The sequence below is a fragment of the Nothobranchius furzeri genome, chromosome 1 (assembly GCF_043380555.1).
Source record: "Nothobranchius furzeri strain GRZ-AD chromosome 1, NfurGRZ-RIMD1, whole genome shotgun sequence".
In the NCBI taxonomy this organism is placed as follows: domain Eukaryota; kingdom Metazoa; phylum Chordata; class Actinopteri; order Cyprinodontiformes; family Nothobranchiidae; genus Nothobranchius; species Nothobranchius furzeri.
In genome coordinates this window covers 57,417,915-57,443,556 of record NC_091741.1, presented here as the reverse complement: position 1 = coordinate 57,443,556, position 25,642 = coordinate 57,417,915, and the positions used below count along the sequence as shown (strand labels likewise).

At 40.6% G+C, this 25,642-nt stretch overlaps 1 protein-coding gene across 10 annotated transcripts in view; it reads right to left on the bottom strand.

Moving 5' to 3' along the window:
- The window catches only part of sbf1 (SET binding factor 1), a 94,459-nt gene extending 74,756 nt beyond the window's left edge, over window positions 1-19,703 (bottom strand). For 6 of the 10 annotated variants that reach the window (XM_015955938.3, XM_070549173.1, XM_070549166.1 and 3 more), the window contains exon 1: window positions 19,463-19,703. In XM_015955938.3, coding sequence (XP_015811424.3) covers window positions 19,463-19,517 — 55 coding nt within the window. In that variant the 5' untranslated portion in view covers window positions 19,518-19,703. The remainder of the gene's footprint in view (window positions 1-19,462) is intronic. The other 4 variants (XM_070549177.1, XM_070549179.1, XM_070549185.1 and 1 more) reach the window with 1 other exon arrangement.
- Window positions 19,704-25,642: the final 5,939 nt, after the last annotated feature.

Genomic DNA, 25,642 nt, shown 5'->3' with positions numbered 1-25,642 from the left:
CAACATGAGGTGATCATTTATTGTTTGTCCTCCATCAGGTCAGACAGGATGTTTGCCTTCATCAAATAAAAGCTTACAGGTTAAAGGTTTTCTTTCAAGTGCTGGGTAACAGCTGGGTACTATGTGTGGCCCATAATATGCAAGCCGAATAAAGATAAGATAGTTTTCAGTTACAATTATGCTGTAATTTCCCTTATACTGGACTTGGTACAGAATCAATTCATTTTAATTTAGGCCTGTATGTACAATCTGGTCTAATTTATCTATTTGGGTGGCTGGCTCAGGAGTTAGGGATTTGACCTGTTGTCTGTTTCGAGGCTTCATTAAACACACGCACCTCAGTCTGAATCTACAGGGACACACAGTTTGTTGCAGCTGAATGAAAGGTGGCATTTTCTGAAAAGGAATAATGCGAGCGTTGGATTTTTAAAGCTGAAATGGCAAATCTGGAAAACAAATTAGCTAAAAACATTTTTTCATGTCTCTTAACATTCTAAAATAGGAGAGCTATAAATACATTAGAGATAAAAAAAAATGTTAAAAAAATGTAAACAGTGGTTCTCTCGCATTTGTCTAAAAACCTGTGCCAATAACATTCTTCAGACTAAAAGCAACTATTGCAGCATCTGGTTGTCGGTCTCGCTGAACCGCCACACTTCCCTAGGTCCTCCACTCATTTCACACTCACGCATTTAGCAACAGAAAACCCACTGGTGTGGTTCTCAGCTCAATGAGAGGAGGAGAAACAGTCAGCTGCTACTAGGGCTGCAACAAACGATTATTTGGATAATCGATGAATCGGATGGGATCTCGACACGATTAATCGATTAATCGGATTACATAGGGACATTTTTAAAAACTGCTAGGGAAACGTTATTTTTCTCCTTCCTTCAATTTATTAAACACATTATTAGAAAACAGTTCAATAGCAGAAAAACAACATGCCATCACCTAAATTGTCTTATAAGGTGTATAGACAGAGACCCTAAGCTACACCTATCTGTGACCTAAAATGCTTGGTCCAAGTTAAACAGCTTAAGGGCAATTCTCATCTGTTTTGTTTGATCTCATCTGTAGACATTTATTATAATTGGGGATGTCAAACAACTAATTTTTAAATGTAATCAAACATAGGCTGTGAATTAATCAAAATTAATCACTATTTCCAAAAATGACTGAAAAATACCAAATAAAACAAAAGTAAATGAATGCCATCCTCCTTGCGATGATGCCCTGGGCAACTGCCATAAAGTCACATCAAGAAATGCTGCTGATCATTCCAATGATCCCAAATAGACTCACATTAGGCCACATGAAAGCAACTGAACCCAAAAATATATTAACCAGTATATAACTACACTCTCACACAACACGCCTGCAGCAACAGTTAGGACTCCTCCCTCCCTTTTAAAAGCGTTTTCGCTTCTGAGGACATTGTGGTTGTAAAGCCACATGTTAGTAGTCTGGCCCCGGTGTGATCAACTAGTTTCTGCGGGAATGTGATGGTGGAACCGGTTCGGAGCAGCGCGAGTCCCCCCGCCTATCTAATAGCGTCGCGATTACAATTTTATAGACTTTTTTTAACGAGCTTAGGGCATGTCTAGCCTGTGTGATAATCCGGGGCTTGGGTGAATCACTTTTGAAAAGTTTTTAACTTACCCGGACACCGAGCTCTCTCCTTCCTCTCTGATGATTCTGACATGCTTGCGTTTAAGATGCTGCATCATCACCGTAGTATCCCCGTGCCATGCTAAGTCTGACCTACAAACGTTGCATGTCTTCGCCTGATTTAACTGAAAATGCTCCCAAACTTTAGAAGTTTTTACTTTTTTGGGGTCTCGCTGCTTCTGCCATGTTCCTCTTACAAACACCTGCCGGCTCTCCACCGGTCTGCGCGCAACGGCGGGCGGGAGGGGGCTTTTGGAAGAGTTGCGCAACACAACGAATCGATGACGCAATTCGTTGCCAACGCTTTTAGTAATCGATTTTCATCGAATTTATCGATTCGTTGTTGCAGCCCTAGCTGCTACCGCTTCAACTTAAGGCCAAACTACAAGAGTTCCAAAAAGAAAAACATTTGAAATCACAGACAACAAGACGTTTGGACGTAGAAAAATGCGACATGTGTTTGGCAATATCTTGTTTCCTATGGCATTGCAGATTTCCAGTTCCACTAGAAGCATCTTAAGCCTGATTTATACTTCTCCGTCTGTGTCGGTGCAGAGACACACAATGCCATAATGCGCCGGCGCAAGGGCCGTCCAACAGGCTCACAGAGGGTGATGGAGACATGCCCAAATTTTTAAACATCTGTCAAAAGTGACAGAGACCGCAAGCTTGTGATTGGTCAGAACACCGCTTTCTGTATATTCGTCACCAGCACCACGGTAGCTCCATTAAAAAGTAAACAGATATTTAGCAGCAGACCCAGAAAAGATTTAAGAACGCATGGCGAAAAAAGTCGGAAAAAATAACATTTATTCACCCGTGAGTGAAGGAGTACAAAATACGAAGCAAACGTGGAAGGAAATGATTGTAAATGTGGCTTTAGAGGTGGCGACGGCATGAAGAGGTGGAGGAGAATAAAGGACAAATTTGTCCGTGTTACAAAGTCTCTAAAATATATAAAGACCTTACTAAATACCAGGAAAATACACCATCGGGGTGCGGATTCATGAGTGTTATGGTGGCAGAATACCTCAGAAAAGCGCTACGCCCTCTGTTGTCCTCGCAGGGAATTGCTTTGCAACACTCCACTGCCTTAACAGAAGTTCAAATGTGAAAACCTTTCCGACACTCCGTGTGCGTCTCTCCGTTGCAGAGCTCACTGGGAAGTTAAAATCCAGCTTTAGGGATAGGGATGGTTACAGCTAATGGTGCATTCGCTTACTCCTCAGAACTCAAAAATTCCAATTTCTGATTGGGAAAAATCAACTGTTTGAAAATGAACGACAAAAGGAATGAAAATACACAGGAAATTTAGTTCACTGCAAAGATTTTGCTTCAGTTTAATTTGCAGTATTTAATACTACAAGGACCCACCCATCACACGATTTGTCCAGAGGGGAAAAGAGGAATAGTACATGGAGCTGGGTTTTAGTTTGTGAAACACAAACTCTTAACTTTTTCAACAGAATTGCTCGTAGCGGAGTATTAACTAGCATAGCAAACCAGAGCAGAAAAAACAGGAACCACATTTCTCACCTGTTGAGGTCGCCTTCAAAATAAAACGTTAACCCTATAGTTTACTATTCAAACCCTTACAATATGTTGGAGGTAATTTGGCCACTCTGGCTATCCGTAGAAGTTTTCTGATTACACAGGAGAAGGAGGGGTTTGGCTCGTCTCTCTGCACAAACAGGATGGAAAAACAGTACTCAGTTGACATTGAACGTCCCCAAATATTCAAAAACCAGGACGCCAAATGCCAAGTGTAGAGCAGCACATTTACCCAGAGGCTCTCAGATTGAGCCAACTTGTGAGAATGCATGTAATAACCGCTTAAAGATGGAGCAACATGTTGCTAGCATAGCGGCTAATCGCTAGCATTGCAGTTTGACCAGTTATATCGATATAAAGATATAATGTCATCTTGTATCTTGTTTAAAAATTATATCGATATTTTAAAAATATCAATGTATCGCCTAGCCCTAAGCACCGGTATCAATTCCTAGGTACCGGGAATTGGTACTGAATAGATTCAAATGTGAAAGATACCCATCCCTACTTAGGGAAGATATCTGAGTGCTACGTGACTGTCGAGTGTTTGCTTTCAAAACCTAGTTTGTTTGCAGATTCGCCATAACAGCTTTAAATACAAACTTGATATTTTTTCCCCCCACCTGAAGGGTTGTAAAATAGATTATTCCATTAATAGACAGAGGATTTGATAGAATATTTCAATGTTAAAATACTCAAAAGCTGCAGCTCTAGTTGCGGGTTCCAACCTAGGCTCGGTCTGTGTCAGTTGTGTATTGGGGCAGCAGTAGCTCAGGAGCTTGAGCAAGTTGTCCAGTAATTGGAAGGTTGCAGGTTTGATCCCAGCTCTGGTCAGAGAATTCTGCTGCTGTGTCCTTGGGCAAGACACTTAACCCATCTCGCCCGATGGTGGTGGTCGGGGAAACCGGTGGCCGTGATTGTGAGGAAGCCTCACTTCTATCTGTGTGGCCCAGGAGCTTTGGCAACAATGTAGCTTGTGTGTGTGAATGAGTAAATGTAGAAAGGACTGGGCAATAAAATTAAAAGATAAGAAAACTTTTCATTCATAGATATATGAAAACAGGTCGAAAGGCCTTGTACAGAAACAGCCAGACTGACCCGCTGCTAACAGCTAATGTTAGTGTAGTTTTAGCCTGCTGCAGGTAACAGGTTACATGGCTGGTAAAAATAAAAAAAATGAGCTCCCCCTACAGAACAAAGAGACGGAAGACACAGCGAATGACAGAGTGGACAATAAGGAACTGAACAGTTCAGCTGTTTGGACATAGCATAGCATAGCATAGCATAGTTTTTTTATATAGCACATTTAAAATGCAGCATGGGAGCTGCCCAAAGTGCTGCACAGGCTAAAACAAAACACAACCATTACAAGGAGCTAAAACAAAGGATAAAAATCTCAATCAAAAGCAGATAAAACATGATGAATACTAAGAACACATTAAAACAATGATACAACAAAACACTAAAACGAGTCACTGTCTAAAAGCCAAAGTGTAAAAGTGGGTCTTTAAACGAGATTTAAAAACCGCCAGAGATGGAGCCTGCCGAACTCCAATGGGCAATGAGTTCCATAGCTTTGGGGCAGCATGGACAAATGCTCGATCCCCCCGTGACTTGAGTCTCATCCGCGGCGTGTACAGCAGCAAAAGGTCAGCCGACCTCAACGTGCGGGTGGGCACATATGGAGTAAATTTGGCTAGTAGCTTGTAGCTACGCCACTAGTAAACAAGTGAGGGAAATGTTAGCAATATAGAAGTCTAGTTAACAGCAACTGCAATTTATTTCATTTTAAGCAGTAACAAGAAGTTAGAGGGACATTCCTGCCACAGCTGGAAAGCCAAGAAAGCACTAAAAGAAAAAACACAGCAGGTGCTCAAATTTCAAAGAATGTCCAACCAAGCGGGATTCTAGACAGAAGATGAGTGAGTGAGTCCTAGTGAGCTTGATCAGACATCCCTCAGCAGACAGAAAATCAAGACCCATCCCATGTGGCAGGATCTTAATGTGCTAAAATGTGTAAAACAGGGATTTCAACCCCTGTGTCTGATTTTCTGTCATGCGAGTGTTACGCTTATTTTCCAATCATGAAACCAGTCCTTTATCTGATGAAGACATCGGTGCTTGACGAAAAAGAAGACAGTAATTTGATAAAGCCAAATAACCGTAAAATCTTTTGCTACCTGATTACCAAGACATGACATGGTGTGCTTCATGGATCCCAGATAAAAAACAATCAGCTGTGATAAGGTCTCAGACCACAGTGATGTCAGAAATGGTGACAGCATGGAGGGACATTAGGCAGTTTTGGCTTGCTTTTAGAACCACCTAATGTCCGTTTAGTAGAACCGAAAGCAAAACTTATCTCCTCGCTGTCCATTCGTCTTTTTAGCACCTCAATCTGAGGGCTAAAATGTCTCCCCAGCCTTCTTTAGTGTCTACAGGGGCAGTCCATCAATCAATTAAACAATGCAGCTGTGTTCATGATCTAAAACATGCAGGACATGTACTGGAAGCAGACTGCTGCGCCAGGTATGTCAGATCAATTTCCTTCTAAGTCCAACTAGGGTTGTCACAGTGTGAAAACTTAACCTCACGGTTATTGTGACCAAAATTACCACGGTTTTCGGTATTATCGCTGTATTTTTTTAACGTGCTACATTTTCACACAATTAAATAAACCCTGTATGTCAGGAAATATTGTCCTCAGTTTGTGTCTAAATTTTGCCTAAAATGTGTTATTTTGTAATTATATTGTTTATTTGTTTACATTTTTTCCCTCTAGTCTTTAAAATACCAATATTTGCCCATAACTTCATATTTATTGTCTATTTGATGTCATCATTTAAAAATATTAGATCAGATGATACTCAGTACTCAAGTAGCCTTCTAATCAGATACTTTTTTTTACCCTTACTTGAGTAATAAACCCTATATCAGGAAAATATTGTCCTCGGTTTGTGTCCTTCCAGTGAGCTTTGCAGATTTGGGAAAATGTCATCAGGCAGTAATCATTGTTAAATTCATAATTATTCTCGGAGAGAGACCAACTCTTATCTGCCCCTAGGAGCCCCGTAATACATAGCGTCATTTCAATATGGGGGTGTCCGAGACACGGTTTATATGCAGGTAGCGGCGCTGCAGCTGCTTTATATAGCGACTTGTTGCATTCTCCCTCAAACCAAATCCTCGGATCACGCATTTTAGCTAAAACGCTAACGTTAGCTTGCCTTGCGTTGACTGTAGAGTTGTGGGTGATGGTCACGCAGATGTGTCATGAGATTTGAAGCGTTGCTGCCTTTCACAGACACGTTTTCTGCACGTGCTGCAAACAGGATAGCCGTCTTCTATCAACTGTCCCTGGGCATTCTTCAAATATCTAAAATATGCCCGTACTTCCCACTTTGTCTTCTTTGAGGGATAATGAATGTCCTCCTGAGCGCTGCCGTCTCCTCCTTTGGCCATTATTTCAGCTTTAGCTTCATGAAAGTTTTGGTCGTAAACAACAAAGCGCGCATGTGCCGCCAGCTACTTCAGCAGATGATACAGTGGCTGATAAGGGTCATCGCGCCTACACCGCAGCCACGGTAACCCACCGAGATAATATAGTTTTTTTTAAAACAAGACGGTTATTATTATTGTCAACTTTTTTTTACCGGGGTTTACCGCTACACCGGTTACCGTGAAAACCCTAAGTCCAACAGACTGGACCAGCACTCTGAAGTTGCACATGTGGTATTCTGGCAACAGAGAGCAGTGGGGTCTGAGTGACATTTCATTAACCCTGTAAAGGGTCACCTTAGCCCATACTGGCTCAAGAAAATTATGAAAAGTTGCAAAGTATCTCTTTAATTCTGTTATAATTTTTTTTAAACATGATGAAAAGTATTATCATTTGATATTGAATGAAACGATTAATATGCTGTCCAAAATGCATCATTTTCAATGTTCTCCTATTTCAAAGGGAAAGGTTCACAAAGAGGCTCAGACCAATGATCCACCCTGTGCCACCCTGACAAAGGCAAAGAAATCACTAGGTAGCTTTTACAAGACAGCCCCACTCCCTCTTTCATCTTTTATTCTTCTATCACAAACTGTAAATGTTTAAGAGCTACTAGCTGTCCACCATCAATGGTGTGGAAGACACCATGGGTATTTCTCAATGCCAAGGAATCTTGCCTTGATGTCTTGGTCCCGCCCCGGTTGCCTAGGAGATACGTCATCAGGAGCCGCCAAGACGTGTACCAATGTTCATGTTCTACCAAGGCGTTTGTTCTCTGTTTGTTAGCCGTTTAGCTAGCTGAGCAAGGATACACGGGAGGTGTTTTGTAGTCTAACCTTGGTCAAAAATTACTCAGAATACACCACGGTATTTTCAAAAGGATCAAAACCCGCCAGCTACTTCGGGGGCAAAGTTTAAAAGTACGTCAACTAATTAAAAATGTTTTTTTTTAGATTCATAGACGTTATCTATGGTTGGTTAGTTGCTTATTAGTTGCAGCTCCGGTGGCTAGCGGGTAGTAACTCACTTATATATTTAATTTAACAATTATATACACAATTTAAAAAGTAAAAGGCTTGTTATATATTTATACTGAAACTAATAAGTATAAAATATAATGTTATCTCCCATGTCACATGACCACCGTGGAAGACGTGGTCAAGTGATGCAAGTCTGTTCCATTTAACAGTTTACTTTGGCCATGGAAGGACAGTGTCCTTGTAAGTAAAGCACCTGAGCTCGCAAGACATCGCTTCGCAAGGCCAGGCGCCTTGACATTGAGAAACAGTCCATGGCATGGTGGAAACTTCACTAAATCATCTTCTCACAGTCCAGCAAGCTAGTAAGGACATATCTCTGTCTACTTGCAGGTTGTTTACCTTTGGAGACAGTTTAGTTCATCAGGACATACAGTAACATTTCAGTTCATATATTATAACTCTTGCAAAGTCCTGCCTGACTGGTGTTAAAATCAATACAGGGAGATCTTTAAGGCAAGGCTGCAATAACCAGCAGTGTAACTAGGGACAGTAAAGATTAAAAAGGGGTAGTCCTGCTGAAAGGAAGAACTGAGTTTAGTACATGTGCACCACCACTGCTGATGAACACACACACACACACACACACACACACACACACACACACACACACACACACACACACACACACACACACACACACACACCTACGAGTGACGTTGGATACAGGAACTAAACCGGTCATGTGACCACTGAAAAGGGCAGAGTTGAAAAACAAGCACTGTGCATCTCATGCTCTTGCTGCTGAACCGAACCACAGTTTCTCCAAACCACTGAGACACGATATTGAGCTTTCTCCATAGCAACAGAAAGCAGCTGGGGCTACAGACCTCAGTTTTGTTTCATGTTTTAAATCAAAGTTACGCACACTTTTGCAAGTTTGAAAAAAATATATATATTTAAAGATACTTTTTGCAAGCTCACTTCACTTCTCTGAAAAAATAGTTGCTCACCTTTTATAAAACAAGAATATAAATTGCATAATGCTGTACATTTAATTAATATTCCTAAATGCAATGATATTGGTGCATCGGTAGGTCCATCCTGATTCAACTTGAGCCTTGCAGTTACACCTGTTAAAAAGTACAATATAGTGAAACTCTACTTTTAACAAAAAGTAAGAACAGCATTAAAAAATGTTTTACAAATATGTAACAAGTTGAAAAGACATTTGGGTAAAAGGCACACGGTGACATCACTAAACCAAAGGTTGCCACCACACCCTGATGACGTCCTTTCTGCTGTCCAGAATCAGACATTGTGCATTTCTTGCACCGACTTGTGTATTGTTACATAAACATGGACAGAGAAGTGGTTTGGTAATGTGAGGCCGTATGAGGCCCTCTGGGATACAAAGCAGTTTCACATTGAGGCCCCTGAACTGGGTCAGGAGAAACACACAACATGGATTAATGCTGCCTAAAACCTATGGAGCTCTTCTATATTTCAACAAGCAGCAGTTGACTTTTAGCACGACATCAACTTGGTATCAAATGATGAAAAATATGATAATGTCAGCTATAATTATGAGTTAGTTCATGTTCTAAACAGACTGGCTGAGCAACACCGCCATTTAGGAGGCAAACAAAGAGTCAAAAAAGCTCCATCTGGCAACCGCCATCACCCTGGAGACAATGTGGGACATTTCTTTGTGCTAAAGCTCTTCAGCAAACTCACATCCTTCCTCTAAATCTAATGCAGCCCCCCTCACCGACCCAACTCAAGAAGAAAAGGGCTTTCCAGGAGAGGAAAAGGCCTTAGAACTGCACGGCAGCTGGAGGAAACACTTTATATAATTTTAAATTTACTCCGTTTTGAACTTCAATTTAAAAAATAAAATGTCACAGAATGTCTCCCATTTGTTACCCTAGGAGGCCATTTTAGTCTGAGTCAACAAACTCCATAAAGGTGGATCTGCCAAATCTTGCAAAACACAGACTATGGAATTCTACTTTCACAAAGCAGGGTTTCTAAATCAAGCATCAAGGATACATCTCAACCATCGTGTCATGTTAACTAAAACCACCACAACAGACAGGTTGGCTTTGCCGTCTCTGGGTACGCCTGGATGGATGGGATGTCCTGTAAGCTAAGAGATAAATATGCTTGATTCAGTCAGTTTCATCATAATTTAAGTAGAAAAAGCCCACATGCTGAGATATTAACTGGATTAGAAACACATCTACCAACTCACTCATGGCTTTATGCCTTTTGTAGACGCTTTTATCCAAAGCAACTTACAGATTAACTTAATATGCAGGTTCTTGGGCTGTGGGAGGAAACATCATCCAGAGAAAACCCACACATGCATTGAGAGAACACACAAACTACCCAGAAAGGTTGCAGTCGAGATTTGAACCTGCTATGAGCCTAGCAGGTCTCCAGCTTAAAGATGCAAAGTGCACCTCTGCTCTGTGCACTACAGGAAACAGAAGCTATGTGTAAATATTATATTTTAGTTCCCTATGCAAAATGCTTCATTAGTTATCACTTCACCCAATCATTCCACTTTCCTCTTAAATCACTCAGACTATGTGACAATGTAAAAGAAATTACAAAAGGCCCCATTACTGCTACACACTTACAGGAAGTTACATCAGCAAGCTGATTGGCTTGTTCATGATAAATGAGCTGCACTTTTATAATGTCTTTCAGAGTCAGAGGACTCCGAAGCACATTACACTACAGTGTGTTTACTCAGATGGTTCTATGATGCTCCCTGAAGGTAGAACGTCTGTGTTCATCCATGTTCAGTATCCAGAGAACTCTATAGGGGATTATTGATCTATCTGGCATTGATTGAAAACAGGGCTGCTCGATTATGGCAAAAATGATAAATCACAATTATTTTGAATGAAATTGAGATCTCGATTAAGTTGATTTTTTAAATTAATGTTGATTTCATTTATTTGGTCATAAAATTGCACAGGGCAAAATTAAAGAAAAAAAATGCCTAAAACAAGATGATCACAAAACAACTGCTGATTCCTAGTATATAAAAGTAGCCAATACACTTGCTCATAGTTTATGACCTAAAGAGTTTAGACAGAGGTTTAACCTACTTAACCTTACCTGATACAGATCAAAATACCCAACCAATATCATGAAAATACTGACAACTAGGGATGTAAGAAAATATCGATATGGCAATATATCGTGATTTTTTTCCAGCAATATTATATCGATATTCAAAAGCCGTGTATCGGAAATATTGATATGGCAATATAATGTGATATTTTTTTCCTGCGATTATTACAACGATATTCAAAAGCCGTGTATCTAATTTCTGAAAGAATTTACATGCAAACATTTGTGTATTTTCTTTTCGTTTTGTGCAATTCCATCGCCACCCGCTAGTTGGCAGCAGTGTGCAACGGGTTTTGTTTCCACCATTGAAATGTAAATCCCTCCATCATGGTTCAGATACCTCATGTTAAACATGTTACGTATCAGTTTGGACTGTTTATTGAACATTCTTACAATAAATTCAGTAAAAAAACATTGCTTGTAACGTCTGACTGAATGTATTGCAATATATCGTGATATGTCGTATCGTCTCCCCTGTATCGTGATATGTATCGTATCGCCAGAATTTCAACAATACACATCCCTACTGACAACAGGAGTTATACAGTGCATTTATAATATAAAACAAATAGAAACATATAAACGTCTATATTTTAGTGAAGTTCACAAAATGCTATTTAGTCCTGGTGCTGTAGGAGAGTGTAGAGATTTAATTATTATTTATCAGTGTGAGGAACTTATTTCAAAACTTTTTATTTACATGTCCCATCAGTTAATGTAAAATTGCCCAAGGCATTTTGTGCCACCTCTCTCCCTGCTTTGACAGCAATTGGAGGTGCGCTGCAACACACACAAACAAACACACACACTCCTGGTCTTGCTGCAAGGGGCTGCGTGTGCAGTACAGCGTGTGCCCATTTTGCCATTTTTTAGTGGCTCAGGAGTCTGTGGGTACAGTGTGTGTGTGACTCACTCCGGATCTGTGACCCATTTAATTCACCACTGACGCCTAGTGTTTTGCTAACCTGCAGGAAATATCAACAACAGTTACCCAGAAAGTAGCTAAGCTAACTAGAAATTTTTCTAGGTTGTTCATTTGGTACTTTTAGGGGGGGGGAAAAGTCAAGATGGGGGTCTGAGAAGTGGTTAGAAATAGTTGCTAAGTTGGCGACACTGTGGGAGGTGCATCTGATTTGCAACTCGGAGAAGCACAAGAGGGAGGAGCAAATAATTGGCTTGTTTTGTTTTTAAATTAATTCAAAACTCAAATCGTAACTGTGATTAAAATTCGATTAATTGAGCAGCCCTAGCTGAAAGTCCAGATATTCCCAGACAGTGCATCCTGAAACATTACACGTGCACTCTGACATTTTGTTTTTGTCCTCTCATCCAGCAAGGATGTTAGCAGTAGCTAAAGCTAGCATTGTTCTGCAGTTAGCATTAACGTGACCAACATTTATACATTTTTGATGATGAAGTGGGTTGAATCATACAGATTTAAGGTGGTGCATCTAAGCTTATGACGTGTTAAACCAGAATAACCCGTTTCTCTGTGGGCATTACAATACTTACATAGGGAAGCAAGGAAAGCAGGTCGGATATATAACAGACTTGTAAGTATGGTACATTAGACTCCACAAGCTGCCTACATTCAACAACAAGGTGAATGTGATTTTTTATTCCAGAATCCCTTTAACTGTAATATCAATCAATGGGTAAACCATTTAGTCTTCTGGTGTATGTTCTGCTTCATCACAGTCCAACCATAGATGCACAACCCAACAAAAGTGACTGACCTATAATCTGAATAACCATTAAAATCATCAGACCTATTCCTGGGAGAAGGGGCAACAGCAGGATTCGTTAAATATGCTTTAATCTGCAAATCATACCAATCCCAGACTGGGATTAATGCTGGCAAAGTATCTTAGTTTCTGGCTGGTAGAATTTTCCCCTCCTCAATAAGGATGAAAAATATTACTCACAGCAATTCTTCTGAGATTCTGATGTAATAATCATCCACAAAGTAAAACAGTTCTCAGACTAAAAAAAAATGTGACAAGACTGATTTCCCAACCTTTCACAGAAAACATCCAATTTCGCCTTGTTGATATGATCAAAGTCCAGCAAAAAGCTTTTGTTCTCTGCAGGTTTAAACACTTATCCAACAACATTATCATCTAATTAAACAGTGAACAACGTAGCAGCCATATTACATGTCTCTGGCAGCCAGCTAGACTAATCTGAACAAACCCCTTTTTCTGTAAACCAGAACCATTCCCAAAACACAGAAATCACCCCTCAGGGATTTCAGCGTTTGGAGCTGAGCGTGAGTGCCACTGACTCAGCCTTTGTCCTGGGGAGGGGGCTAAATTCCCTAGATTCCAGGGTTCCCATCAAAGCGCCATAACAGCCCCACATCCACATGAACGTTTACTCAATGGCATTAATGAATCAGACACTTCTGCTAACATGCAGTAACTCCACATAGTTATTGGTTTTCTGCTTCGGGTCGATTGTGAGGGATATTTGAGGTGTTGGTGAAGAACAGCTGTTTTAACACAGCCCACATGCATATTAAAATATTAAATAAACATTTAAAAATAGCTAGTAATCAACAAAGTTCAAGTGTTTCTCTTTTCACAAGCTCCTCTTGAAACAAACAACCCAAGACTGAAGTTAAATCCAGTATAAAGTCCTGATAATGTTTTCAATTCACATTTACAATTAGTAATAATAGTTCAATAGAAATCAAGATATTGTAAAGCAGCCGCTCTAAAGTTGACAGAATTCAATAAACGTTTTAATCTAAATGACACAGCCCACAGTCACCTCTCCTCTACATTGGAGCAGTATGAATGAGGGAATGAGGGCAGAGCTGAGGCCCTGGGGCCATTGTCTCCCTCGTTAACAACTCAGCACAGCAGATGGTTGTAACACTGTTTATACACCCCACATACTGTAGGACGCGAAGTGTTAGCATCAGTCCAGTGACGGATGTCAGTATAACCTAAATTCTTGTTTATATCTACAGGTTTATCAATGGTTAGGGATGGACAATATATCGGCATCAATATCGGTATGGCTGATGTGAATCATTTTTTAACATATCAGTATCGGTCTGTTAAATAAAACCGGGACGATGTTAACAACCAATATTTTTTCCATCTCGTCTATATTTGTTTACCTGTTTCAGAGGGTGAGAGGGATGTGTAATTGTTTAATCATGTGAACAGTGATTGTAATCTTCTCAGAAACGTAAAGGTGTGTGGTGTGTGTACATAATAATGTAAATTCAGCTTTAATAATGTTCATGTTATACAAAATTGCTGATTTTAGAAGCATTCATGTCAGTATATCGGTATCTGCAAATATCGGTTATCGGCCATTGCAGTGATATTAATATCGGATATCGATATCGGCCCTAAAATTTAATATTGGTGCATTACTATCAATTATCTATTAAGAGCCGAATAACTCCAGTTTTAACTGACACATAATATCTATGCTATCCTTCAAGCTAGCAAGACAAACAGACTTCACTTACTGGTCAGTATACTGCAAGTGGATAAAAGGTTGCCAGGGTACTTCAGCAAATACACGCAGTGTGTGTGTGTGTGTGTGTGTGTGTGTGTGTGTGTGTGTGTGTGTGTGTGTGTGTGTGTGTGTGTGTGTGTGTGTGTGTGTGTGTGTGTGTGTGTGTGTGTGTGTGTGTGTGTCACCAGCAGCAGCGCCCAAGCAGACAGGCCATCTGAGTGGCAGACGAGAGAACAGCTCAGGCCAAAAACCCACACAAATACAAGTCACATCCAAGCGCCACAACCACGGCTGAGACCCAGCATCGTTGTGTCGGCCTATGAAAGGTTGATTGTGAGGGATATTTTTGGAGGGCCTAAAAGGCAGCAGCTCTGTTCTGAACCAAGGGAGGAAGTGGCTGCCCACAGGCAGGCCCTGCTGGCAGCAGACACACTCCTCTGTCCCCCATTCACCCCATCTCTCCTTCAGACTGCGGACGTTTCTATTTCCCCTCTGAGCTTCATGTATATTCATGCCGCTATGCCTGCAGTCACATAATCTGTTGTGATTCTGCCATTTAAGCCCAAAATTAATTAATCAATACTTTCTCACATTGGACATTTCCTCTTCAGTCCAATAATAAAGTCTGAATGAAACGGCAAGAAACAGAATGTCAGCATCAATGGATGCCAACGTTCTGTTAACTGCATGTTTACAATGACATTAGTGGGTCCTAAAACTGGAAAAGGTGTTGCATACATGTCAGTAAATGTAATGTCCAAAAGTAACTAATTAGTATGCCACATTATCAACTAGAGCTATTTCATGATAAAGTTATCCAGCTGAACCTGCTGGTAAAAAAATAACTAAAGCAAAATAACTAAAGCAGTAAACAAATCAAGAAGTGATAATGCAGCATCCTGAACATAATCATCATCATCATCGCCAAGTGCTATAGGACTAAATGATAGACTAAAAATAGAGCTTTAGTCTATATTCTACGAAGAATCTACACAAAACACAGTAAATATTAAGTTTGTGGACTGACTATTAATTTGTATAAAACATTTTAATGAGGCCTTTAAAATATTTGAGTTAATTTAATAGTAAACAACTTTAACAAAGCATTGCATGTTGAACTGAAACCTGTTTCCAGAAATTTTGATGAAAATTGTCAATATGAATATTGTTATATATTTTTCTATTGAACTGTTGATAAATTACTGTTGAACCTAGTAACAAGCCACTGAATATGGATTTCTTAGGGCTTTACAACAATATCAATTCACCTGTTTGTTTTCGATCTGGCCTCTAATTACTCATCTGTCTGTCTGTCTGTCTGTGCGTGCGTGTAAAGAAGAGGCCCGCTGCCTGACCCCGGGTTTCCACCGGAGCCGTCAGCAGCACGTTACTGCAGCAGCACGTCTTGCTCGTGTAAACTGCTGCTTGGCCCTTCCCACGAGACGCGAAGCAGCAGGGGAGCAGCTGTCACCGACCGAGCACGAAGTCACACGAGTGACTTCGTCAGTAAACACAACAACAAGCAGGAGAAAACTACAACATGGCTCCAAAAGGTTTGTGTTTTATGTTCTGTCCATTTTATAATCGCCAATACGGACCTGAAAAACAAAGGAGACCGCTAGCTAGGTGATAACTTCTCACGGGGCCGCACAGTTAGCAACTTTTTTTTAAAGTAAAGCAACCGGAAGGCAGTACGTTTCTTTATTCTGAAAATCTCGGGAGCTTCTCTCCATTTCCGCGTCCGATTTCCTGTCTTTCCTTCCCCAAAAATGTCGAACTTGACCCGTTTCAGAGGCGTCGCGCGTAGAAAATAGAACCGGCGCGTAAAGGCCGCGACATGCTGCTCCTGAGACGCGGCCGACTCGCGCTGCTGACGGCTCCAGTGGAAAAGGTTCTGTTGACCTCAGCGGATCCTATCAGCAGCTATGACGTGCTGCTGCAGTAACGTGCTGCTGACGGCTCCGGTGGAAAGCAGGGGTGAGCGTCACCAAAAACAACCATCCTGCATTCTCCTCAGAGCCACAGCTTCTATATCCAGCCCCTTATAAGCAGCACACAGATGGGGGTGTGGTTTGTGTGTGTCCCACCTCAAACAGAAGCATGCAAACCAAACACACCCCTTTCCTAGTTTTCTAAAACACACAAGGGAACAATCTGGATTTTCACTCTAAACATAAGTGTCCCTCGAGTCCTCTCCCCAGCTTCCTGTTGAAGCCCCAGACTGTAATTCCAAGTGGCTGCTCCATTCCCAACATTGTAAAGCAACTGCTGTCAAAACACAGTTACACTGTGGACTTTAAGAGACCCTGGCTAGGAAGACCACGCCCTGACAACTATGGACTCTTCTCAAACCACAGGCAGCCATGTTGGGTCTAAGATCCACTAGTAGAGTGAGATTACACCCAAGTTATGAATGACGTTACCCGCCTGGCACTTTGAAGACACAAACACAAAATAAATGGGAGATCTGAGGTTGTGTATCTGGGTTAGCAAGCCAAAGTAATGACAACTATCCAGAAACAGATTTTTTATTGATGGCAACTGGAACCTTTGTAAACACCCACTGAGTTCCTGTTGGTAAATGTGCTTCAGAACAATAGATGAGCAGCACTGATGTCAGCTAAGAAACCCTGTCAGCGCCTACGCTTCTAAAACATTTTACCAACTGGCAGCAAGTTGGAGAAACTCACACACAGACACACACATGCACACACACAAACAGTAAGAGGATGCATGAAATATTTAGACACAAGCAGCAGCAACACTAATGTACAGCTGAATTCTTTGTATTATTGGGATCAAGGCCAGTTCATTTCTGGCTGCTTTAATCATTTCAGGGCTAGCACACACACACCTGCTAAGCCTTTTTCAAAACAAACTTATTTTGCATCCTCACATAATCTACTAAATATACAGAAATTATTCTGTAGCTAAAAAAACGTTAATCATCTTTTTTAATATTTTTTTTCCTTTAAAGCTAAATAGGCAAATGTGCAAAACAAGCTAGCTTTATTTTCTCATGCCTCTTAACAACAATCTAACATAGTTTATCTTTATTCTGTGAAGATAAAAAAATGAGAAAAAAATTGGAAATGGTTCTCCTGCATTTGTCTAAACACCTCAGTCAATAACACAGCTCGGTCCAAAACCAAGGATAGCACCATCCAGCTGCCTGTCTAACCCAGGGGTATGCAACTCTGGTCCTAAAGAGCCACAATCCAGCATGCTTTTTGTTGTTTCCCTGCTTCAACACAGTTGATTCACTTGTTCAGCAACTCTTCAAGCTCTGCAGAAGCCTGTTAATCAGCCGCTGATTAAAGGCAGGTGTGTTGAAACAAGGAAACAACTAAAACATGCAGGTTAGCAGCCCTCGAGGGACCAGGATTCCCCATCCCTGATCTAGTCAGAAAATAAACACAGTAGGTCTGCATCCATGGAAAGCATTTGAACTATCCTCCAAGAAGCCTGGAGGACTACTTAAAGAAATACCAAGAAGCATGGCCAAAAACATAGTGCAGTGGGTTTGAAAGAACAAAACTGGTTGTGCTAACTATTAACATTCAAGCTCATTAAAACTGAACAACTTATTTGACCTTTCCTTTTCTTTCTTTCATTTTACATATTTCAAACTAGGTCAATTTCCTTGTAAAAGTAGAAAACAGAGGTTAATGATTTAGCACAGAACATTTAAACTATATCTAGATTTGCTTCCCTCGCAGCATCCTTTTTGGAAGACATGGTAACTAACTAGTCAGCATCTCTCATCTAGGATTCAAACGTGATTAGAAATAAAGAAAATAAATTAAGCAAAGCAAGGCAGAACATTTGCAAGCTTTCAAAGCAGAATGTGCATTTATTTGGTCTTTAGAGATGATGAGGTCAGTGCTTCAAATAATTTGGTATGTTTACCACAACAAAATGCCCCAATTTAGAAATTTAATTTTGAATAAAATTCCTCTAAACAGCAAGGCAGCAGCAATCAGGCAGTGCCAACAATCATCATTAACCATAAGTGCTTGTTTTTACAGGCTATGAGTGCTTTGATCCATTAAAGCCACAGTGGCTTTAATGTCTGTTTCCCAGATGCCTTTTACAGGCTTGTGGTGCTTTGCGTTGCTTTCAAGCACTGTTGAACAGGAAGGAAAGTTTCTGCAGCGTTTGCAGTGTCCACCTTAGAGCATCCGGTGTTCAGCCCCGTCTGCAAGATGCAATAAGTGCCTTGACACAGTCGGAAAAGTGATGTGCATCATATGGGTACGAGCCAGCTCCCTCTGTTTTTAGCCACAGGGGACTTGTCATGTTACGATTTGCCACTCATGAATAAGTCATAAACCGCTCCAAATAAAAGTCTCTACCTGTGCTGCGAGTTGCACGTTGCCAAGGGATGGGCGACTTGAATTTTTCATGATTAAACGCGCTATTATACTGACCAGATCTAGGCCAAGGCTCGGGCGGCAGGGAGGGGCTCAGATAACGGTCCAAGCCCCCGTCCCATGCAACCAACGGGAACCGAACTCCGGTGCAAGGTAGGGGGACTCAGCCAGGGAGGGGAAGAGACATTAGGGTTAATCCACACAAATAAAACAGACACTCCAGGTTTGTCATAGACTTCAGGCGACTGTCCCCAACTGCTCTGGAGCCCCACTGTAGCAACAACTCATCCTAACACTCTAAGCTAAAACTTACTACTTAAAAATGGCAGCAACTGTAGTCCAGGTACAATGGGACAGTAGAGGGTCGTTTCGTTTTAACGGAGAAAATGGGTGGATAAATCCGACTTAAGTTCGCTGCCAGCCCCCCTCAGAGCTAGCTGGGCTGTTAGCTCCTAGCAAACGTTCAAGTTTGCTGTCAGCAAAGCCTGCCTGTGTTTCTACTGAAGCCTGGGTGTGCTTCCATGTTAGCCGGTGTAACGGAGCTGAGCGTTCAGCGTCTTCGCGAGTTAGCAATGCGTGACAGCACCTGGCAACAGCTACAGTAACGTGCACTAATCCCATGAGGCCTCCGCGTCCGCGGCCTAAATTTGACGCTCTAGCCGGCTGACAGCGCGTAAAGTTGGTCAGCTGTGAACGACGCCCCGACCGGTCCCCGCCTCCCTCCCGCCCCCCGATAACCCACAGCAGGACAGGCTAATTCAAGCACCCACCTCGGTTGTCGAGGTCGTATCCGACCACAACAAAGTAGTTGGCGAGTCTGGCCATCTTGGGAGCTCAAGGCGACAAGCCCTTCTCGGTAAATCCTCTTGTCTTTTTGCCGTCAATAGTCCATTTACGTGCTGCCGGGGACAAAAACATGACGGGCGACGGTAGCATCTTTCCAGCTGTACTCCGCCGCCATACTGTCAGCCTAGTCCTGACAGCCCGGAGCCCCGAGCATGCGCACTGAGGGACTTCCAAGGAGGGGCTGCTCGGTAAGAATGTCCCATGTGGGGAACCGAACCAATTAAGAGGTCAAAAGTCTGTCCAAAACCTACAATTAACCCAGTTAGGGTTGAGCAGGGCCAGCAGGACAGAGGGATGAGGTGAGGTCGAGTTTCTAAACCTTAAAAGCAAGATTATCCACAAAAGCCAGAGGAACTGTCCGGTTAGGATGCTTCTGAGAGGACTCAAACATGTCTTTCTTCTCTGAGAATAGTATACAAACTATAACAGGTTTGTTAAAAAAATTGTTTTGTATATTCAGTTAACAAATGACAGTAGTTCAAGCAAAAGAGGGGCCTTACAAGAATAAATGTTACAAATTAATATTTATTCATTCATTTCATTCAAAGAAATATGCAGATGGAATTATTTATAACATTCAGCTCAGGTGTCCAAGGGGCTCAATCTTCTGCCTGAAGGAAGAAGGGTGAATGGGTGGGGTCCAATTATTAAATCAATCAATTATATTTTATAAATTTAAAAAAATTCACCTCTGATTTTATGTTTTTGGTGTACAAATTAGTTTACGCATTTTATTGTCAGTTCTATAAAAACAAGTGGGGTGGGAAACCATGAGTTAAACGGCTGCTATCCCGATTTACAGGATTATTTATGAAAGTTTCATTATTGTGTCCTATTCATTGGTATTATTCAAAGAGCTATAACTCAGATTTATTTATCTGCATCATGAGGATTTAATTTTACCTAGTCACCTGGTGAAAGTACCCAAGTCCTCTGGTTCAAAATAATAACATTTAAGATTTTTTGAGCCCAGTCAGTCTGTTTGTAGGAAATTATTGTGTGTTTTCACCCATTAGCAAACTGTGTGGTTAAGTTCTACTGTAGTAGTTTGTGTGCTTTGTTGCTTTGATTTGAATGTCCACTTGTATAGCACCTTTCAGAGCACGTCACACAAATGTGAATTTAAACATTTGGTATATAGAGCACATGGTAAATCCACCGCTGTTTTGACTGGGTGAATTTTTAAGTATAATCCAGCATTTTTAATTCGTTTTTACAAAAGTTCAAACATTCATTCTCATTGCGAGACCTCTTTGATTCGTAAAAGATGATTTCCAGTGAGAACGGGACTGGTGACTTTGATTTTTAAAAAGAGTTAAAGATTACTGGCTGGGGTACGGCTTGAGTTGTGTCAACCAAGGCTGGGGGAATTGCTGGCACATTGCTGGAGTGTCAGCGTTGAGAGTACAGATAACATTTCAGTGGGACGTGAGGGACGGCTCACATCCGTCTGGCCTGTCCTTGACTGTCAGGACTGTAACAACCATGGGAGATATCCAGAACTTCCTGCACTTTGACCTTTGACCTAAACTACTCCCTGGTTACAAACAATACATATGTGACATTTGTCATTATAAGCTTTGTTTTTCCAACACTTAATGAAAACTCATCTTCTCTCACACATCTATTCCTGACTGAGGGCCGGGCTGATTAGAAGGCAGTCTCTGATAAACACACATCCAAAGCTGTGCTAGCAGGAGATGGGAACATTCCTGTATTAGAGCAGTATTAGGATATGTGGCCAAACAAGCTTGATACTTTCCTGGTATTTTGCAGTGATATTTTAGAATTTTTATTCATAATTGTCCATCTTTAAGTTGCAGCGTCATACCTTACCCTGTCATACCTGGTTAAAGACAGAATTCAAATCTTTTGAAAGAGTTTTAAACATTTTTTGTTGTTGTAGACAGTTAATTGTAGCATATCTGAGTAAATCTGATCATTATCCTGTCCTTCTCTGGTCTGTATACAAACCTCTTGTTAAAGGGCGCTAGAAATACTCTGAGATGGCCACAGGAAGCTGAAGGTACTCTGCAGGAATGTTTTGAAGATTCAGATTGAACGTCAGGACAGTGACGTGCTTCCCACACATCCCAGATTATCTGTGACCTCACCTGAAAATAACCTGCTTGAAAAGGAAAAAATAAGCCTTCAGGGAGGGAGAGCGAATCGTTGAAGAGCATACAGCCAGAGGTTTCATCAGGTCTGCTGCAACACAGACCACTATAGAAGATCCTTCCTGCTTTTAGCTAGAACTGGACACAAGGACTCATAGAACAAACTTCAGTATCAAATCTCTCAATAATGCATTTTTAAATTGAATTCAATGTTCTGACTTTGGAAAAAAAAAATTTAAAATTGACCAGATTGATGGACCGATGGCTGACCAAGCAGGGTCAACAACAAAGTGGAATTCTTAAAATCATGTCAGCCATAGATCAGAGATGAAGACTCATAAAATCAACTGTCAGTGTGGTGGTGAAGGTCTGATGATCTGGACCTCCAGACCTGGGCACCCTGCTGTCATTAAGTGCACCATGAACTCCTCTGAAGATCTGATTAATCTAGAGTCTAATGTGAGTCCATCTGTCTGACAGCTGAAGCTTGGACCATGCCAGTATATTGATTGATCATTGATCCCAAACACAGCAGCAAATCTACATCTGAAAAAGGGAAGCTGCTGCAACGGCCCAGCCAAAGTCCTAATCTTAATCTGTAGTGGACCTAAGATGGCTGACAACTGGACCAAAGCCATAAGGGTGGACCAAATTACAGCACGCTCATGTGAAAGACTGATGACATCATACGGAAGATGATCATTTCAAGATGGTCTGACTAGTCTGCTGTTGTATTATGAGGTGGACTTTGTTTTCATGTCTGTTTCCGCTGTTTTCCTTAACTTCTGCTAAATAATTAATGACACAGGGAAAAATGCTGTTTAAAATTTTACTAACAGAAAAATCTTTTCAGTTTTGTCCACTTCCACAACGCCTCCTTTTACCTCTCTCCCAATTAAAGCCCTGTCACATTAACTTCACCTCAGTAAAAGTCTGACCCGACCCGTTTCAGGTCTTATCTAGCACCGCCTTTTGTAATAATATACCTCTCATGAATAAAATTACATTCATATTCACCAATGCGCACTGTTCTTTTTTGGTACAGGGACTGAAAATAATCCAGAGAAATTATGCAACCACACACCTTAAAGGCACAAGTAGCAACACGTTGACTAGTGAGCAGGTAGATTCAGATTTTTTTAACACAACCAGGAAAATTATCGTTTTTCTGTTGCTGCTTGTAGCTGCACGCTTGATTCATGTCAAATACTAGAGTGCAAGTGATTGGGAAAGACTTCGTAGGACTGCTAAAGTTGGGTGACAAAACGAAGACACATACTTTTTCTTCTTCTACTACTACAACTTACTGGTGCCACTTTACAATAAGGTTCCTCTTATAAATGGAAAATAAATTGTTAATAGGTATGTTATTATTAATTTTCAATTTTTAGAAGTCATTAAATGTTCATTAAAGGGGACATATTGTGCAAAACTCGACTTTTTCATAATTTGGTTTTGCCATGTCTCTATAAACACTCCAAAGGCAAAAATAAAAAAAAATCTGTCTGTCTGTTTTCTGTTATAGTTTGGTTTTAGGGATTATGTGCCTAAAACTCATAATTTCAAAAAGTCCCCATTTGTCACATCACAAAGGGTGATAGTAGACCAGAATCACCTTTCACATGTAAGAGAGAGCTGCTGCTGCTAGAGGAGCAGCGACTCTACTCCTAACCCCTCCTGGATGTCGGAGTTTCTCAGCCTATAGCAGCCTGAATGGGGTGGGTGTGGCCGGCTCCATCTTGTTTTCTTAAAGTAACAGCCCTCAAATGACTCGTTTTGGAAGGACCTATAATGTCAAAAATAAAACTGCTGAAATTGCTTATGTGAGAAAGATTTAGTGCAAAAGAACTTCATAAACATGTTTGGTATTTATGATAGAACTATTACAACGTAAGAAACAACGCCATATGTTCCCTTTAAAGGCTTAAAAGAGGCAAAACAGACTGAATTCTTCTCAAATAGTGACTGAAATCTGTTCATATACTTATTTTATCAATTTACAATTTGGCCAGAATTGGTCAGTTTAGACTCTTTGTCTCCCTTGGTTAATGCTTAATAAACACCTATTAATGATTCATAAAGTGTTATAAATAACAATACTGTTCATTTAAAAAGGGAGCCTTAGTGTAAAGTGGTACCAAATTGTATTCAATATAATAAATAACAATCTCAGACATAAGCAGCTGTAAATCAGCAGCTATTTTATAACTGAATTGTCATCTTCTGACGGTTTTTATCTCCATGAATAAAAACAAGGAACACGTGTAAGAGACTCTTTATGTCAGCGAGTCTATATAGTTCATTTTCTGAACACATGTAGCCCAATCAGAGTATGAAGTCACTCTCAGCAGGATGCAGCAACCATGTGACTTCCTGTCAACTAACTTAGTAAAAGGAAGTGGTTTGAAGGCTTGATGCACGTCAGTGCTCTTCACAAGACTGTTCCGGTTAGCTTCCCTTCAGCTCATGTGAAGCATATTCTATGTTTCCTCTGAGCAGTGACCATACCATGTGGTGTTTTCATTTTTATAACACACACATTCAGCTGGGCTATATTGTGTCCTGTTAACACAAACTATAAAAGACGTTTATGTTTGTGCTGTAAATTGAGCTCGTCACCCTCTGCCTGCATTGAAGATGTAGCAAGATAAAGTATTAAGTCCAAACCGAGAGTAACAGAGTGTGTTTTTATTAATAACACCAAGACTGAGCAGGCAAAACGGTCCCAGCTGATACTACCTTCTGTAAAATCAAATGATAAAAGTATGCAGTCACAATTTATTATTATTATTATTAAAAGAGTGGATTTTCTACCTGACCGTCCTAATAATGACTTCATATTCCTGCAACATCTCAGTCAAGACGCAGAACATTTATCACTGAAGTATCATTGAGACTCGATCCCATGTAATCAGTAGTTGAAAATGAAACAAAATATTTATTAATATATAACTTATGCGCTGAATGGTAAAAAAAAGTTTTATAAAACTAAATAATGTTTGTGAAGAAATCCCATTTTTGACCACCATATTAAGTGTCATTTATTTTACCAAATAAAAATGCAGAAGTTGTATATGAATACCTACCTCCACTCATGACCCAGTTAGTAGTTTCACCTTTAGTAATGATCATTGAAAGGAAGTCTCTTCTGCATCAGCTTAGCATTTTTTGCTAAATTGTGAAGTGAATTCAGCCCAGACTTTCTGCTGCAGCACATTGAGATTAATGTTTGTACAGTTTCTATCTTCAACTTTGACTGATTGGTCTGGGTCATTGCAGCACTGTTTAATTTTTCTAAAGTTTCAGAACAGACCAAAATTGACTGAATCGATTCATCAACACATCTCAGTTCTGTGGATGCTTAAAAATCCCAAACCACCATCCTTCCACCACTGTGCTGACAGCTGTGTTTGGTATTCTCATAGCTGCGGTATCGCAAACATTTTCTGAACTAAATTTCTTCTTCTCTTTTCAAGTAGAGGAGCTTTTTTTCTTATAGCCATTACCCTTTTTTCAAAATTTTGCGTCTATTTGAACTATTGTGAACTCAAAGCTTTAATATAAAGATTGAGGCTGCTGCCCCTGCACCCTGACTCTGGATAAGCAGAGGAAAATGGATGGATGGACAGTTCACAACAAAAGTCACCTCAAAGTGCTGTCAGTTCCAGATTCAAGCCCACAAAGTAATTGTTTTTGAATTGCAATAAAGCTATAGTAGATTCAAAAACAGAAAATATTAAAGTTTTACATTCATTAGAAAAAAAACGCACAAGATGGAATCACTGAGTGACAGTGGAGAATAAAAGTAGTTTTTAACAGGAACAAACTTCCAGCAGAACCAGAACTGGGCTCAAAATGAGAGTTTTTCCTGTGTTGGTTGGTCAACTGAGGTCAGAAAGACAAACAGAAGGTCGGGTCAGTTGTCATGTCTGTGGAGTTAATGGCAGCATGGAGAGTAAAGAGAGCAGAGATGTGGTCAGAATAGCA